General features: G+C 47.2%; 1 protein-coding gene and 1 long non-coding RNA gene across 4 annotated transcripts in view; one reads left to right on the top strand and one right to left on the bottom strand.

Annotated features, from left to right (window-relative positions):
* LOC123837484 (uncharacterized) overlaps positions 1-615 on the top strand; it is a 40,086-nt gene extending 39,471 nt beyond the window's left edge. The window contains exon 3 of the long non-coding RNA XR_006789230.2: positions 559-615. This is a non-coding gene — a long non-coding RNA (uncharacterized LOC123837484). The remainder of the gene's footprint in view (positions 1-558) is intronic.
* Positions 1-13,934, bottom strand: part of LY86 (lymphocyte antigen 86) — a 97,356-nt gene that overhangs the window by 1,977 nt on the left and 81,445 nt on the right. The window contains exons 5-6 of one of the 3 annotated variants that reach the window (XR_010413514.1): positions 5,314-5,366; positions 912-1,385 (exon numbers count right to left, since the gene is read on the bottom strand). Coding sequence is in view for 2 of the 3 variants with exons in the window: in XM_064597210.1 (XP_064453280.1) it covers positions 1,302-1,385; positions 5,314-5,366 (137 nt within the window). In the remaining variant the exon portion in view is untranslated. Of the gene's footprint in view, positions 1-166; positions 1,386-5,313; positions 5,367-13,934 lie in introns of those variants that run through there. The other 2 variants (XM_064597210.1, XM_064597211.1) reach the window with 2 other exon arrangements.

The following is a 13,934-nucleotide window of genomic DNA, read 5'->3' on the forward strand; positions in this document are numbered from 1 at the left end:
CTGGCCGGGCATAAGCACAGTATGTCTTCTTTCTCGAGCATTAATGGGTGTAAGTAAGGACACTGCTATAATTTTGTTTCTCCATAACCCAAAAAACCTTAGATGCTGGTTTTAAAGTTTTAATTCACCAGGCATTTACAGCTTGCTATTCTGGGTAGTTTAATTATGTACAGATGGTAATTAATAGCAATGAACATTTTTAAACTTTGGATTTTTCACCTTTTAATCTCTAACATAGTGGTATTTTATGGATCTCAAAGACCTGCAAATGATAAAGTCAACCCAGTCACCTGATGCCAGTCCCCGGGGCAGGAGCAAGAGGGCCAGATGTTGGGCCCAGGGACACTGGGAGGATCAGGGTGGGGAGGGGGGCACGGGACGGTGTCAGAGCTGTGGAGCCCACCGTGTGATTCTGCACATCCTGGGATAGAAAAGGACGGGGTTGCCAGAATGGCTCTGAGAGCGGATAGCAACCTGCTCGTTTACGGAGGCCCTTGGAGGTGTTGCTGAATGCAAATGAACATGCTCACTGATCGACATGGCTTTTTAATATTTCAGGGGACCGCAAGCTCCACACGGTCTGTTTTGCTCCCTGGAGTAGCCTCAGTGCTGAACACAGGGCCCAGGACTTCAGTGTTCAGCAGGTACACATCAAGAATTAATGAATGCATTAATGAGAGCCATGACGTGCTGAGGCCAAGGACGGCCACGCTTGGGGGACGATGATATAATGAGGTTTGGCCAGGCGGGATTTGGATGTCATTCTTTCTAAGGTTTTATCGGCTCCTCTGTCCTTGTGGCCAAAGGGCCTGGAGCTTGCTCAGAAGGAGGGGGAGGACAAGGGGCACATTTTGCCAGCTCTCTAATTCCAGCCAGTCGGTCAACCTCCTCAAACTCTTAGAACTACTTACGCTTCGCCAGCACCTGGCGCTTTGTCTGGAGGAAATTACACTGTAACTACGGTCTCGCACTAAGAGCCTTCGAACAAACCATGAGGAACAACAGTGGGCCAGCTTTCTTTATTCTGGGTAACAGGGGAAGTGCTCCTGCGGAGCTGTTTCTGCAGGTGAGTCTGGCCATGCGGAGGAGGACGGGCCCACAGGATGGCGTCGAGACTACCAGGAGGTGACTCAGGAGCACATACATGCGTGGAGTCTGAGGACGTCCGGTCCTGGGGCTAAAACCTGCGCCTGCCCCTCTGCTGAGCCTCTCCATCGTCGGCTGGTTTTGCTTACAGAGCAGGTCCAGCTTGAGCAGCTTGTGGTTCCCAGCAGACACAGTGTGCCCCAGGTTTCAGCTGCTCAGGAGCAAACAACAGTGGCATTGGCACAAGCCACGGTGGAACGGTGTTCATTATACAGTTCCAGCAAAACCTGGTATTCTCCCTGGAAAGGACGCAGGGAAAGCATGAGCTGTGTGACCCACAAAGCAATCCATCGTTCCACCGGTAGTCATCAAGCACCTCCTAGGTGCCGGCACTCTTTTAGACCCTGGGGATAAAGTAGAACCAGGCAAACCAAACTCACTTTGTGGCGCTTACGGGGCTCCCTGGGACAGACAGACAATGTACCCGATCCTTCACTATGGGTGCTATGCTCATGCTGGTGCCCGAGACAGAACGCAGGCAGGGAAGCGGGCGTGGGGGGGTGGGGGGGGGCAGCACTGGGCCAGGCAGGGCAGTGTGGGGCTGGGCTAGTGCTGGTGGGCAGTTTTAAGCAGGGTGGTCCAGGCAGGTCCCGCTGCAAAGGTGACTTTTGGGCAAAGACCTGAAGAAGATGGGGAGCACCCCCGCTGCTCTGAGGGCTGGCATCCTGTGTGTGAGGAATAGGGAGGACGCCCACGGGGCTGCAGGGAGAGAGAACCACAGGAGGAGGGAGAGGACATGAGTCAGGGATGGCCTCGCGGGCCATGGTGAGGACACTGGCTTCCACCCTGACAGGGACACAGGTCATGAGAGGAGTGGCCTGATCACATGCATATCATAATAGGATCCTTCCGGCCACCCACAGAGCCGGTATGGGCAGAGAGTGGAAGCACTTAAGACCAGGTGGGAGACCACCCTGGCTGGAGCAGACAGGCAGAGATGAGGAGAGGAATCCAGACTGGATTCTGGATAGATTTTGAAAGAAGAGCCAATAATGATTTACCGAGGAAACTCATGTGGGTGGCAGAGAAAGAGAGGGGCTGAGGGTGATGCCAAAGATCTTGGCCTGAGCAACTGGAAGGATGAAGTGTCATTTGCTGAAACAGAGAAGACCTCTGGGAGATCAAAATTCAACTGCACAAAACCAGAATGCTCTATGAGAAAAAGTATTGCCACCTTTTAGGGTTCCTTTTCTGGCAATGACACTCCACAGAGGACTCTCTGTCTGTGTTTACTGGTTGGGCTGAATGTGAACTTGCAGAAAAACCCATGTGTCGGTTCCGTGCCAAAGCCCCGCCCCAGCCCCCAGAGGCCACGTGGTGGTGATGTGTCTGTAGGCTCACCAGCCTGGAGAGAGATGCTCTGGGCCGTGGGGGGTAGTGGGAGCAAAGGGCCCAGGAGGGAAGATCTCAAGAGATTCCTGGCACATCTTTCAAGTGCCTGTCACCCAGAGAAGAAAAGGGGTTTAGTCTGTATAAGCCGGAGGGAAGGAATAAATCAGACCACTGGATGGAGGTTGCATGAGAGGCAGTTTTTGTTAGAGAAGAATAACTTTCTAGCAATTAGCAGAGGTCCAGGAGCGAGCGGGTGCCCCAACAATGAAAACTGCATTTGGCAGAGCCAGGCTGTACTCTTGAATAGTGGCTGAGGTGAGAGGGTTGCTCAGAGTGTCCCGTAGGGTGCCCCTCAGCTTGAGGATCTGTGACAGCATAGACTCCCATGAGGCTGGCTGCCCAAATATGAGCAGCTGCGATTTCAGAAGCATTATAGGAATTTAAGCGAAGCAGTGTGAAAGTTAGAGAATTCATTGTGAGTAGAGAGCAGTTCAAATGTGCATCTGCTCGTGGGCCCCTCACCATCACCTTCTTTACGTTTAGTGTCCATGTGCCTTCAGGCACACACCGCCCCAAATTATTGAAAACCAAATGAATTTTTCGTTATTGCCTTATAAGCCTAAGAAAAGATGTAGTATTTGCAGGAAGGTTTCTAGATTATGAATTCCACACTTATATTCCACACATGCATACATACGTACAAGATACGCATACTCTGGTTTAGGAGGCAAGAGAATTTGGGCAACTGTGCTCATCAGCAGGGAGGTGGAGGGACACGCTAAGAGGACAGGAGGGGCAGAGTAGGGACAAGGGTCAGAGAGCGGCAGCCTCTCTGCTGTTGAGGAGAGCCCTGAATTTGTGGGTCAGGAATTTACAGTCGTATCTTTGGCACTTACGAAGATTAGGCTCCACACATCTTGGAAGCCCAAAGGATCTCTAAATTCTAATTCAGAAAACAAGTCATGGATTTGCAGGGCTCTGGGCAGGACTTCAGTCAGGGCCAAGGGACTGGCTGTGTTAAAAAGAAAGTAACACCAAGACACTGAAGATGGAGTGCTGAGTGGAAAAGCTTCCAGCCAAGCAGGGATGGAATTAGCACAGAGCCCATCTCTGGGGGATTTGGTGGGAGGAGGGGATCCAGGGCAGGTCTTTTAAAACCAGAAGGCTTCACACTGTCTCTGTCCCATATTAGGAAGCAAAGTCTCTGCGCCTTGCCGGCTGGCTGTTAGCCAAGAAAGCCGGGCTGGCCGCAGCTGGCCCTCAACCAGCGTGGGAGCCCATGTTGAGATTAAGGCGGGCAGCTGTCTCTGTTGCGTAGGTGACAGGTTGCATGTGTCCCACTTGGGTCATGCCCCCTGTCAATTTTGGCCAGGTGTCAGCAGGCTGGATGCAGTCAGGGCTGGCCAGGTTTCTGCTTCTTAGGCCCAAACCTCAGAAGGGGAAGAGGACCAATGGATGCCTAAACAACCATGCCCATGGCAGGGACCCCGGAGCCTGGCTTGGTCCTCATGTTGGACAACATGGCTGAGCACTGTCACTGGTTGAAGAACGCGGGTCCTGCACTCACCCAGGCATCCTAGCGGAATGCAATAAAGCTTTTTTTTACATCTCTGCCAGATTTTCCTTTCAAAGGGATTCTGTGCCTTTAAGAAGTTCTTTTCCTTTCTATTTCACAGCAATTCCTAAAGAACACTGCCTTAAAAAAAAAAAAGCCAATAATGCAAGATGAAAATCAATTGTTTGCAAATTTTAAGTCAATCTCCAGTGGGAGGGGGGACGGAGGGATTCAGAAGGAAAATAGAGTAGGAAAAAGAGCTCAAATAGCAAAGATTTCAAGAAAAAACTAGCTGGGAGAATTTTGGTCCCACATTCTAGAAGTGAAGGGAGTTTGCAAGACTCTAATATTTTACTGAAAGGTCTGCAGAGAAGACTCTGGAGAACCCTGGAGGGGGAAGGTGAAGCTGGAAACTTCCCATCTGCAAAGGCAACACTAGAGAATGTTCTTGAGACATGAGGGCTTGTACCTTCGGAACCCAAAGCCTGGGACAGAAAGGAAACACACACACACACACACACACACACACACGAGAAATGAAACAAAGTTAAACAAATTCGTTATGCAGAAGGAGACCCTTCCCCAGAGTCATACACGGGTTTTTTTGAAAACTGAGCGGATGAGGTTGAAACAAAAAACATAGTTATTACATCTTTGTGATTCCTTTTATGATGTCACATAAGATTCTCTCAGGAGTAGCATATTGAAAATGTATTGCTTATGTCAGAGATGCTTGAATTCAGCCATTAAGGTCACATTATTTTGTATAAAAAGGAGTTAGTGGAAAACTTGACTCTTAGCTGTGAGTATTGCCAGTGAATGCTCAGGTGGGGGCATTTTATTCACCTGGTGGCAGCCATGAGTAATAGTGCAAGCCCGGAACCTGGGAGCTTATAAGCCTTCATGGTTGTATGTGTGTTTTTTTTCCTCTGAACAGTCAGCCTCACTGACAGCCCACACCCCAGCAACTTTAGCCCATGCAGTCCCCGAGGACACAGGCAATCCTGCAGGATGGGACGGGGGCATCCCTCTCTGCGGGAGCTGTCTGCCCAGAGGATCCCCGAGGGTCAATTGGAACATAAAATGTTAAATACCAAAATGGCAAAATCAGGGTTTAAGCATTTGTAAGTGCCCACCATGAGGTAACAGCTTTTTTGTAGAAGGGTTTTCTTAGTGATGGCCAATGGAATTTGTTTAAACTTAATTCCCTCCTCCTCTTCTAAGAAACGGCTCAATACAATAATTAAGTAACAGAACAAAACAGAAAACCAAGACCTTACCTGGAGAATTTCAAATCCAGGATTATTGATGGGCCCGGCATAATAAATCTGCTCTGAAACATATACAAAACAGACATAATGTTACTCAATCATATTAAACAAAAATGATTTGCTCATATTATCTGTGCTCGCTGTGCACTAGGGAGCCAGTGATGGAAAAGAAGGTCTCTGTCCACACAGTTGCTCATATTCTAAGGAGGACACTGACAGCATGTAAATCACTAAATGAGGTAGTACCTGGATTGTAGAAAGTGCTAGAAGAAGACATTCTGGCTGTGTGAGAGGCAGATGGTGTGATGGTTAAGAGACCAGGCTGGAGTTGGGCTGTGTGGGGTTCAATCCTGAGACTGCCTATGATATCTGTTTGATTTTGGATAGTCATTACCCCTTTGGGCTCAGTTTCCCTTTTTAGAATGGGTATAATAATGACAATAATTCATGGTTGTATGAATTCCACTTCCTTGAGCTTTGAGGATTCAAATAATTAATCAATGTAAAGTGCTAATAACAATGTCTGGAAAGCACTCAATAAATAATTTGCTAAAATAACAAATTAGGAGACACCATGTTTTGTTGGGTGGCTGGCCAGGGAAGGCATCTCTAAGGAGATGATATTTGAGCTAAGCCCTGGGGAGGGGAATGAGGCAATGTTCAGTAGCTCTAATATAAGAATGGGAGAGGGTAGATGGTTGGGTAGTTTTACTGGGCAAGAATGATACGGAGAAAAAGTGCAGGCTATTGGGAATAGACTTCTAATAATAGATCATGGACTCTAAGAAGGGTAAGGAAGTAAATGAAGGCAGGGTGGGTTGCTAGTAGAAACAGTGGTAGAGTCAGTTGAATGGGATTTCCATCATTGCCATCAAGGTCCTAGAATGCATGTGCTGGAAGGACATGGTGAAGCCAGGGAGCAGAAGGCTTGGCACTGAGATTTCAGAAGTGGTGCATTTACTGGGGATGACAACACACAGAGTTGATGTGGGAGTCAGTGGTTGAGGTGGAATGATGGAAAATGTTTGTGGAGGTCAAGCTGCTGCGATGTTATGGTAGTGGGTGGGCCATTCATATCAATATTGAATATTGAAACCATGCCCAGCTCCTCGTATGGTGACTGCCATCTCTGGGACTCCCCAACCCCATGCACTTAACACACAAGCACAGTGCCTAAGAGCTCAGACTCTGGGGTCAGATTGTCTGTGCTGAGTTTGAATTTTGGCTCCTCTTCTTATTAGTTGGGCAAGTCACCTAATCTTCCTGTGCCTTGGTTTCCTCATCAGGAAATGAGGCGGGGGTTATAATAATATTCACCTCACAGAGCTGTCATGAGCATCACATGAGTTAATGCAAGTAAAACTCTTTGCACAGCACCTGACCCATGGCGAGCAGTCCATGTTTGTCATGCATACATTCACTCAGCAGTCTGCACTACGGGGCATCCACCCAATGCAGGCCAGGCGCTATGCCAGGTGCTAGATACAACGGTAGATGAGAATATTATGTGAACCATTTGAATCATTGGCCATCCAGAATTGTAATCATCTGTTTACAGCCTGCTTCCTTCAGTAGCCTGTCCCTTCTTGTTTGCATAGCTCCCGGTACATTGCAAAGTCGAACACACAGCAGGGCGCAATATAGGGTTGTTAAAGAGGTTGTTGAATGAGCAGACCTAGAGCCAGGACGACGTGGGTTTGCCAGCCCACTTCATTCTTGCTCCTGCTATTGTGACCCTCTCCCTGCTGGAAAGCTCTGGGCCTGGGCTATGCTGACAGAAGAGCCTGGATTAGGGAATGAGCCATCAGAGCAGCCAATCTGGCGACGAGCGTGGAGGGATGGTGGAGGATGGTGGAGTTGAATGAATGGTTATTGGTTTATTGATGGCATCAGGTATTGAGCTCTTTTAATAGCACAGTGACTTCCTGCCTCACATAGCCCCTGGTGCCTAACCACTGCTCAGGAAATACTTGGAGACCGACCAAACTCTCTCCTTGAAAAGGGGCTTTGGGGCCAGGGGCAGTGGCTGGTGCGCGAGCAGCTGCCTACACGGAATAATATTAGGGGAATGAGGGTAATCCTTTTTGAAAAAGGCCTCTCCAGGCAATCTGAACCTGACCTTCTACCAGGACACCCATTCTTAGCATAGCCTTTGGCTTCTGTTAAATGCTCATGCCCCCAACTTATCTAGCCTTCCTTGCCATGGTCAATTTCTTGTACCTGGCGAGGCTAATGTGCAAACATGGTGGGTGCCAGAGGGACAACATTCCTATTTCACTGCACTAAATGAACTGATCCATTTATTTTTTAAAGGAAATACATATTTGGTTGTGGCTACAAGCAAAAGTTTAATCGGAAGCTACTTCTCTGTATGATGTGGTTTTAGAAATAGAGATGTTGAAGTTCTGGATCTTATCCTTAAGGATCTTCCTGTGCAACTGGGAAAGATACAATGACGAGCTGTACAGAAAGTTAACTGTGCCAGAAGTGAGCGGTGTATGTGGGCGGTGATTCTAACAAGTGCAGAGAGTTCAGAGGGGGCTGCCTGGGATTCAGTTGTCGGGCCGGCATGCTGTACAACCCGAGGGCATACCACTCACGTTATAATCTACGGGAGTGGTGCCCCCTGGAGTTGTGCAAGGCAGTGGACCAGCTACCAGTACACCATTCCTTTTTGGGAAATTCTCTCTTCCCCAGTGGATAGTCTCTGACCAAAGCCAGAACAATCTGAGCAGGAAGACAAAGAAGAGACGCAGGGCCAATCTATTCTGGCAAGAGATGGTTTGTTTTATTTCAACTAACCAGTATCTAGGGTTGTTTGCTTTCTACCTAGGGGTGTAGCCTTTGCACTGCTTCTTTGACTCCTAGATAGCCTTTCAGAAAATCCCTTTGCTTTTGTTGGCAAGAATGGATTTCTGCCGCTCACAGCTCATGGACTGTGAATGCTATGGGCATGAACCAGTCAAGATCACTCACACAGGCCATCAAACTATGGGACGCAGGACGCAGGAGCAGAGCCCAAGAATGGGGAGTAAGTGTGCCTGTGCATATCTGGTCTGGGGGGGTTCCCTTGGACACATTTTACCCCTGCTTTATGCGTCTACAGATTGTTCTAAAGTGGCATAGTGCAAAGCGCTTGACCTTGGAAGTAGACAGAACTGACTTTAGGACCCAGCTCTCCTATTTGCCAGCTCAGCGTCCATCCCACAAATCAGTTTCTGCACTTGCAAGATGGAAACGGAAATGTCTCTCCTGCAGGGCATTGGGGGGACCAGAGAATTGTATGTAAACTTGCTGAGAAAAGTGGGGTCCTCAGTAAGGCCAGGGTCAGTAGTTATTAGTTGTATTATTATCTACTGGATGGAAAGAAGGGTAACACCCTGAAGACTCACTTGGATGTCAAGGAACACATCAAGCCTAGGTTTGGGAACCTTTTGGCAGAGGCAACAGCTAGTAAATCCCGTTGGTGCCTTTTGTTTAAAAAATGGATGCGGACAGCTCTTTGAAGAATCACATTAGAATGATATCTAACATTCTGTTATGCTGATTTTATGCTCCAAGATTTACGAATTTGTCTTTCAAATGAAGAGGTTCTTTACTGGGCTGAGAGGTTTTCATTAAATCTGTCTCTCACACTTTACAGTTTCATTTGGAGCTCTTTGGGGGTCTGTGAAGTTCCTGAGAATGGCTGCAGGTAGCTCATGGAACTGTCTTTTTTTTTTTTAACCTAATGAAACAACACCTAAAATTAGATTCTCGCCCCTTCCATTCTTAGATCCTCCCCGATTCTGAGATTCCTTTAATTAACATTCTCACACTCCAGGAACTATAAAAAGAGCCCCAGTATATCTGTACCCACTCCTTCCTTTCCTCCATTTGAAATCTTTATCAGTTTTTGGTGTGCTGTGGATTAAAGAAATCCATCTCCCCGGTTCTGAACACATGAAGTCATTTCTGCGAAGCGGCTTTGTTTCTGACCCAGATCTTTGTGTGGTTGGCACATAGTGTCTTTTTCAGAAAGGGAATTGATTTTTAAATTGTGGGAATAAAAGGTCCCAAAGGGTTTTGGATTCGATGGACGTGAGGCTCTGGGCTGCCTTCTGCTCTACAGCCTTTTATCCTCTGGGAGCAGCAAGGATGCCCGCCTGGAAGCGCTCCCCGAATGCGTGGGTTCTGTCCCAGGAAATCTCCCCATTTCCTAGCCCTTCCTAGTATCTTACTGCAATTGCCTCCAGTCTTCCAAATTTATTACAAAAATGTCATCAATATTTAAGCATCCTGAGGGTGCTTGACAGTGTAAAAATACTTAAGACTTATAATTTATCATAAATAGGCCAATTAGTATATTCAGAACAAAGATTTTAAAAATCATCATTTATTTATTTACTCGAGCTTTGAGTCTTTTTCCTACCTGCCAGGCCCAGTTGAGGGGGATCTTTGGGGAAGCTGTGCTGAACTAGGAGGACACAGGGTTCAGCCTGCCTTCCAGGGAGTGGGGGCGCCTCGGGAGCTGGGGAGGCCCCCTTACAAGGGCTCCTGTGGGCAGTGGTCCCACAGTGAAGATGGAGTAGGGAGAGTGTTCCAAGCAGACCAAGAGCCTTGTCTCTGGAGTGAGAGGGAGCGAGCACATTACTTCATCTCAGTGAGCTCTAAATATAATCTTCACTCCTCTCCCTGCCTCCGGGCATTTCCTTTAAGACACCCAAGTCTGGCAGATGGCTAAGGCCCGGGCACGGCTCCTCATCTCCTCCCTGATTTTAGCTCTGCTTTCCTTCAGTCTCTGACCCTGCAGGGTGTAGAAAATGCTTCCTGGTCCCACAGGGCGCTGAGCTAGTTGCTGGTTAGGGCACTCATTTAAATTCATAATGAGCTTGCCTGTGTGGGGACTCTGAGGAGTGTCCCCTGCCTCCGGGGTGAATTTGGCTTTAGACAGACTCCCTGTGGGCCTGAAAGCCTTAAGGTTTCTTCTGGGTTTCAATGGATGGATTCCAGGCACTGTGGGCAGGGGGCTCCAGGCTTGGTCCAGGCCCAATCTTTATTATTTATTGTTATTATTATTTTTTGGTGTGTCCGACTTTGTCAGCTCTCTAACCCCTGGGCCATTTCGCCTTTTATTCTCCAGAGCCTGGGAACTCGTTATGTCTCTCCTGAGGGCTGGCCACCGGACTGCAGTGTGGTAAGCATGCTTGTGCCACTTCAGAAGCGACCTGAGTGTCTGCGTGCAGTTGAACAGGCTGCCGGCCGAGGGGGTGGGTGGGGGCACAAATCCAGCTCCTGCCCAGGGGGCCAGGCTCTGCAGCCTGGGGCTGGGCTGGGTCCCATGCACAGATCCTTCTGCTGTCCTGGCCACATCCCCTAGCCAGTTTTGAAATCAGGGAAGCCTTGGTATCATCAGTGGTGCCTCGGATATCGTCCAGGTCAAGAGCCTGCCACCTCTCCGTAGTTTCCCGCCGTACAGCAGCCTGCATAGGACAACCGCAGGGACGTTATCCTCTGCAAGCCCTCAACCCAGGAGGACTGGAATCTGGGGATAAATTCCACAACCTCCCGACCTTCAGAGGGACAATTCTGACATGCACACTGCAGTTCCCCAAGGATCCCAGTGAGGCAGAGCCCTAGTTCCCATCCTGGTAATCAGTTGCCCATTTATCCCTTCCTGGCTTTTCCTCCTGCCCTGAGTCCCTGGAGCTCCTCGCTCCTGCCTGCTTTCTGCCATTGCTTCCTAATAACTCCCCACCCCCAAGTCCTTGTCTCTGGCTTTGCGGGAGAATCCCAAACTACCAACACTTCCTGGCAGAAGGTGAACTTTTTCCTAATTTGTACCAAGGCCCCATATGAGCTAGGGATGGTCTTGGAAAGCTGGCTGCCGATGTATTTGGGCCTGTGATGATGGAGCCACCCAGCCTAGAAGCTAAATCTGAGCACCGTCGAAGCTACTCTCTGACTTCTGCACCAAAGAGCGGGAAGAAGAATGAATGTCTTGGATTGTCCTTGAGAAGGCTCAGAGCCTCACATTTTGGAAAAGACAGGAGTTGAGAGAGAGGGACAAGTTGGTGAAGACCACACTGGGTGGGTGGGTGGCTGTGAGGGAGCCGGCAAGCTTGGGAAAGAGGGAGCAGAGAAGGAGGGGGGAGAGGTGCATGGCTGGCCTCTCGGTTTCTAGGTTCTTCATTCAGTTCATGGACTCTTACTGTCCCTGAGCAGTGGGCCACTGTGGGCCAGTGTGGTGTAACCCGTAATAAATGAGGTGTAGTCTATAAACTGATTTGAAACTTTGGGATTCCTGGGCATATCAGATGACCCTTTTATTGGGAGAATTTTTCCTGTTGCTACTGGGAGCTCAGTCATTAGAACACGTTCAATTTTGTTTCTAAACCTATCTTGAGATGTCCAGTATGTTGTTTGGCCCCTTTGGTCAGTTCTGGGCATCCTAGCTGTGGTCCTTTTCAAAATTACAACTGTACTTTGGAGCTCATAAGTATCGGATTAGAGTTTGGATTACCACATCTTAGCTTTGTCTGTACTACTTCGATATTTTTCACTGCTCATGCAAATGGACTTATGAGATCTTTGTTTTGGCCTTTTACTACTAGAGAAACTTAACGTTATTTACAACCTGAAAGCATTCACTGTGTCCTTGCAATGGATCATTTATAAAACTATGAAGTGAGAACCTTCCCAGGGCTTCCTTGTTCATGGGCCCACTACTTACACCTCTCTGGTGATTCAGAGACACACTTGCCATCCCTATTCTTTTTTTTCCTAATCACATATTGGCTTTCTCCTAGTAATAAAGTCTTATGAAGGCCTCATTGCTATCTCACCCTCTTTCTCTGCTGGAATGATTCCAACGCATGGGTCATAGAATTGACTTCTAGCTAAATAGCTTCTCTTATGAGTAGGGTCTATGGCAGGTGGGAACTTTATGGGGTCTCAGACAGGGTGACAATAATAGCCCAACAAGGCAAACCTTTTCTGAGCAATGATATGATCCCTTGACAGAAAAACTTGTATCTCTCTTCAAGTAAATGAGTGACTGCATCATCTGTGAAGTTCTCCAAACAGTTTGACTTCTGTGAGGGCATTTTCATTGAAAACATAGAGTTTGGGTTTTCCTTGGATTATGCACAATTAGTTGGTCTTTTTACGTGGTACACAGAGGTCAGACAAGGTGGATTGGTTTTCCATTTGGGAGTTGTGCAGGCTACTAACGCCCACCCTTCAAGATGTCCATGTCCTCATCCCCAGAGCCTGTGAGTATGTTACCTTCTATGGCAAAAGGGACTTTGTGGATAGAATTATGCTAAGGATTTTGAGATGGGGAGATTAACCTGGATTATCTGGGTGAGTTCGGTGAGATCACAAGGTGGTTACCAGCCAAGGAATTCTTCTAGAAACTGAAAAAAGGCAAGGAAATGGATTCTCCCCTGAAGCCTCCGGAAGGAACATAGTCCTACTGACACTTTGATTTTAGACTTCTGACATCCCAAACTACAAGAGAATAAATTTGTGTTACAAATTACTAAATTTTTGGTCATTTGTTAAAATAGCCGTAGGAAACTAACACAGCAGTCTTGGATTAAGAGAGGAGGCTCCACGTGATCGACCTGAGAAGGGGCCAAGAGTGATGGCTTGTTTGAATTTGGGTCCCCAACAAAGGGCCCTTCAGAACCATGACATCAGCATAACCCAAGATTTCAGCAAAAGAGAAGGTACTTGGGATTACAGCTTGGGCTGGAGAGTGAAATTTCCAATATACATTCACGCACTTGCATTCAGGATAGACTGTTAAAAAAAATTAGAGCAATATAGAAACTACTAGGTCAGTGATGTCTAATGATGTTCTGCAAAGATGGAAATGTTCCACATCTGCATCATCAAAATATGATAGCCTCTAGCTAAACACAGCTAGTGTGACTGATGACCTGAATTTTTAATTTAATTCAAATGTAAATAATTTAAATAGCCACATGTGACTAGTGGCTATCCTATTGGATAGTTTTAGGCCAGCACTGTCTAATAGAAATATAACGTGAGCCACATACATAATTTAAAATTTTCTAGTAGCCACATTTTACAAAAAAGAAGAGAGTGAAATTAATTTAAAAATATAAATATATTTTAACCCCCATCTTAAAATATTATAATTTCAATATGTAACCAATATAAAGATATTAACGATTTATTTGGAAGTCTTTTTTTCATACTTTTTTTTTGCACAAAATCTTCAAAATTTAGTGTGTATTCTACACTTAAAACACCTCTCGCTCTGGACTGGCCACATTTCTGGCGCCCAATAGTCACATGTGGCTAGTGGCTACTGTACCAAATGGTGCCAATTATTTATTTTTTAAGAAGATTTATTTATTTATTTTAGACAGAGAGAGAAAGTGAGTGCACATTGTGGGAGGGGCAGAGGCAGAGGGAGAGAGAGAATCCCAAGCAAACTCCTCATTGAGGACCGAGCCTGATGTGGGGCTCAATCCCACAATGCTGAGATTATGACCTGAGCCGAAATCAAGAGTTGGATGCTTAACTGACTGAGCCACCCAGGTACGGTACTCCCCAGACATTGCCAATTATTAAGTCATTGGTGAGGATTTGGGGCCCAGAAGGTGAAATGATTTGTT

The sequence above is a fragment of the Mirounga angustirostris genome, unplaced genomic scaffold (assembly GCF_029215605.1).
Source record: "Mirounga angustirostris isolate CCGP_5_RB_7025 unplaced genomic scaffold, mMirAng1.0.hap1 SCAF_8, whole genome shotgun sequence".
Lineage (NCBI taxonomy): Eukaryota > Metazoa > Chordata > Mammalia > Carnivora > Phocidae > Mirounga > Mirounga angustirostris.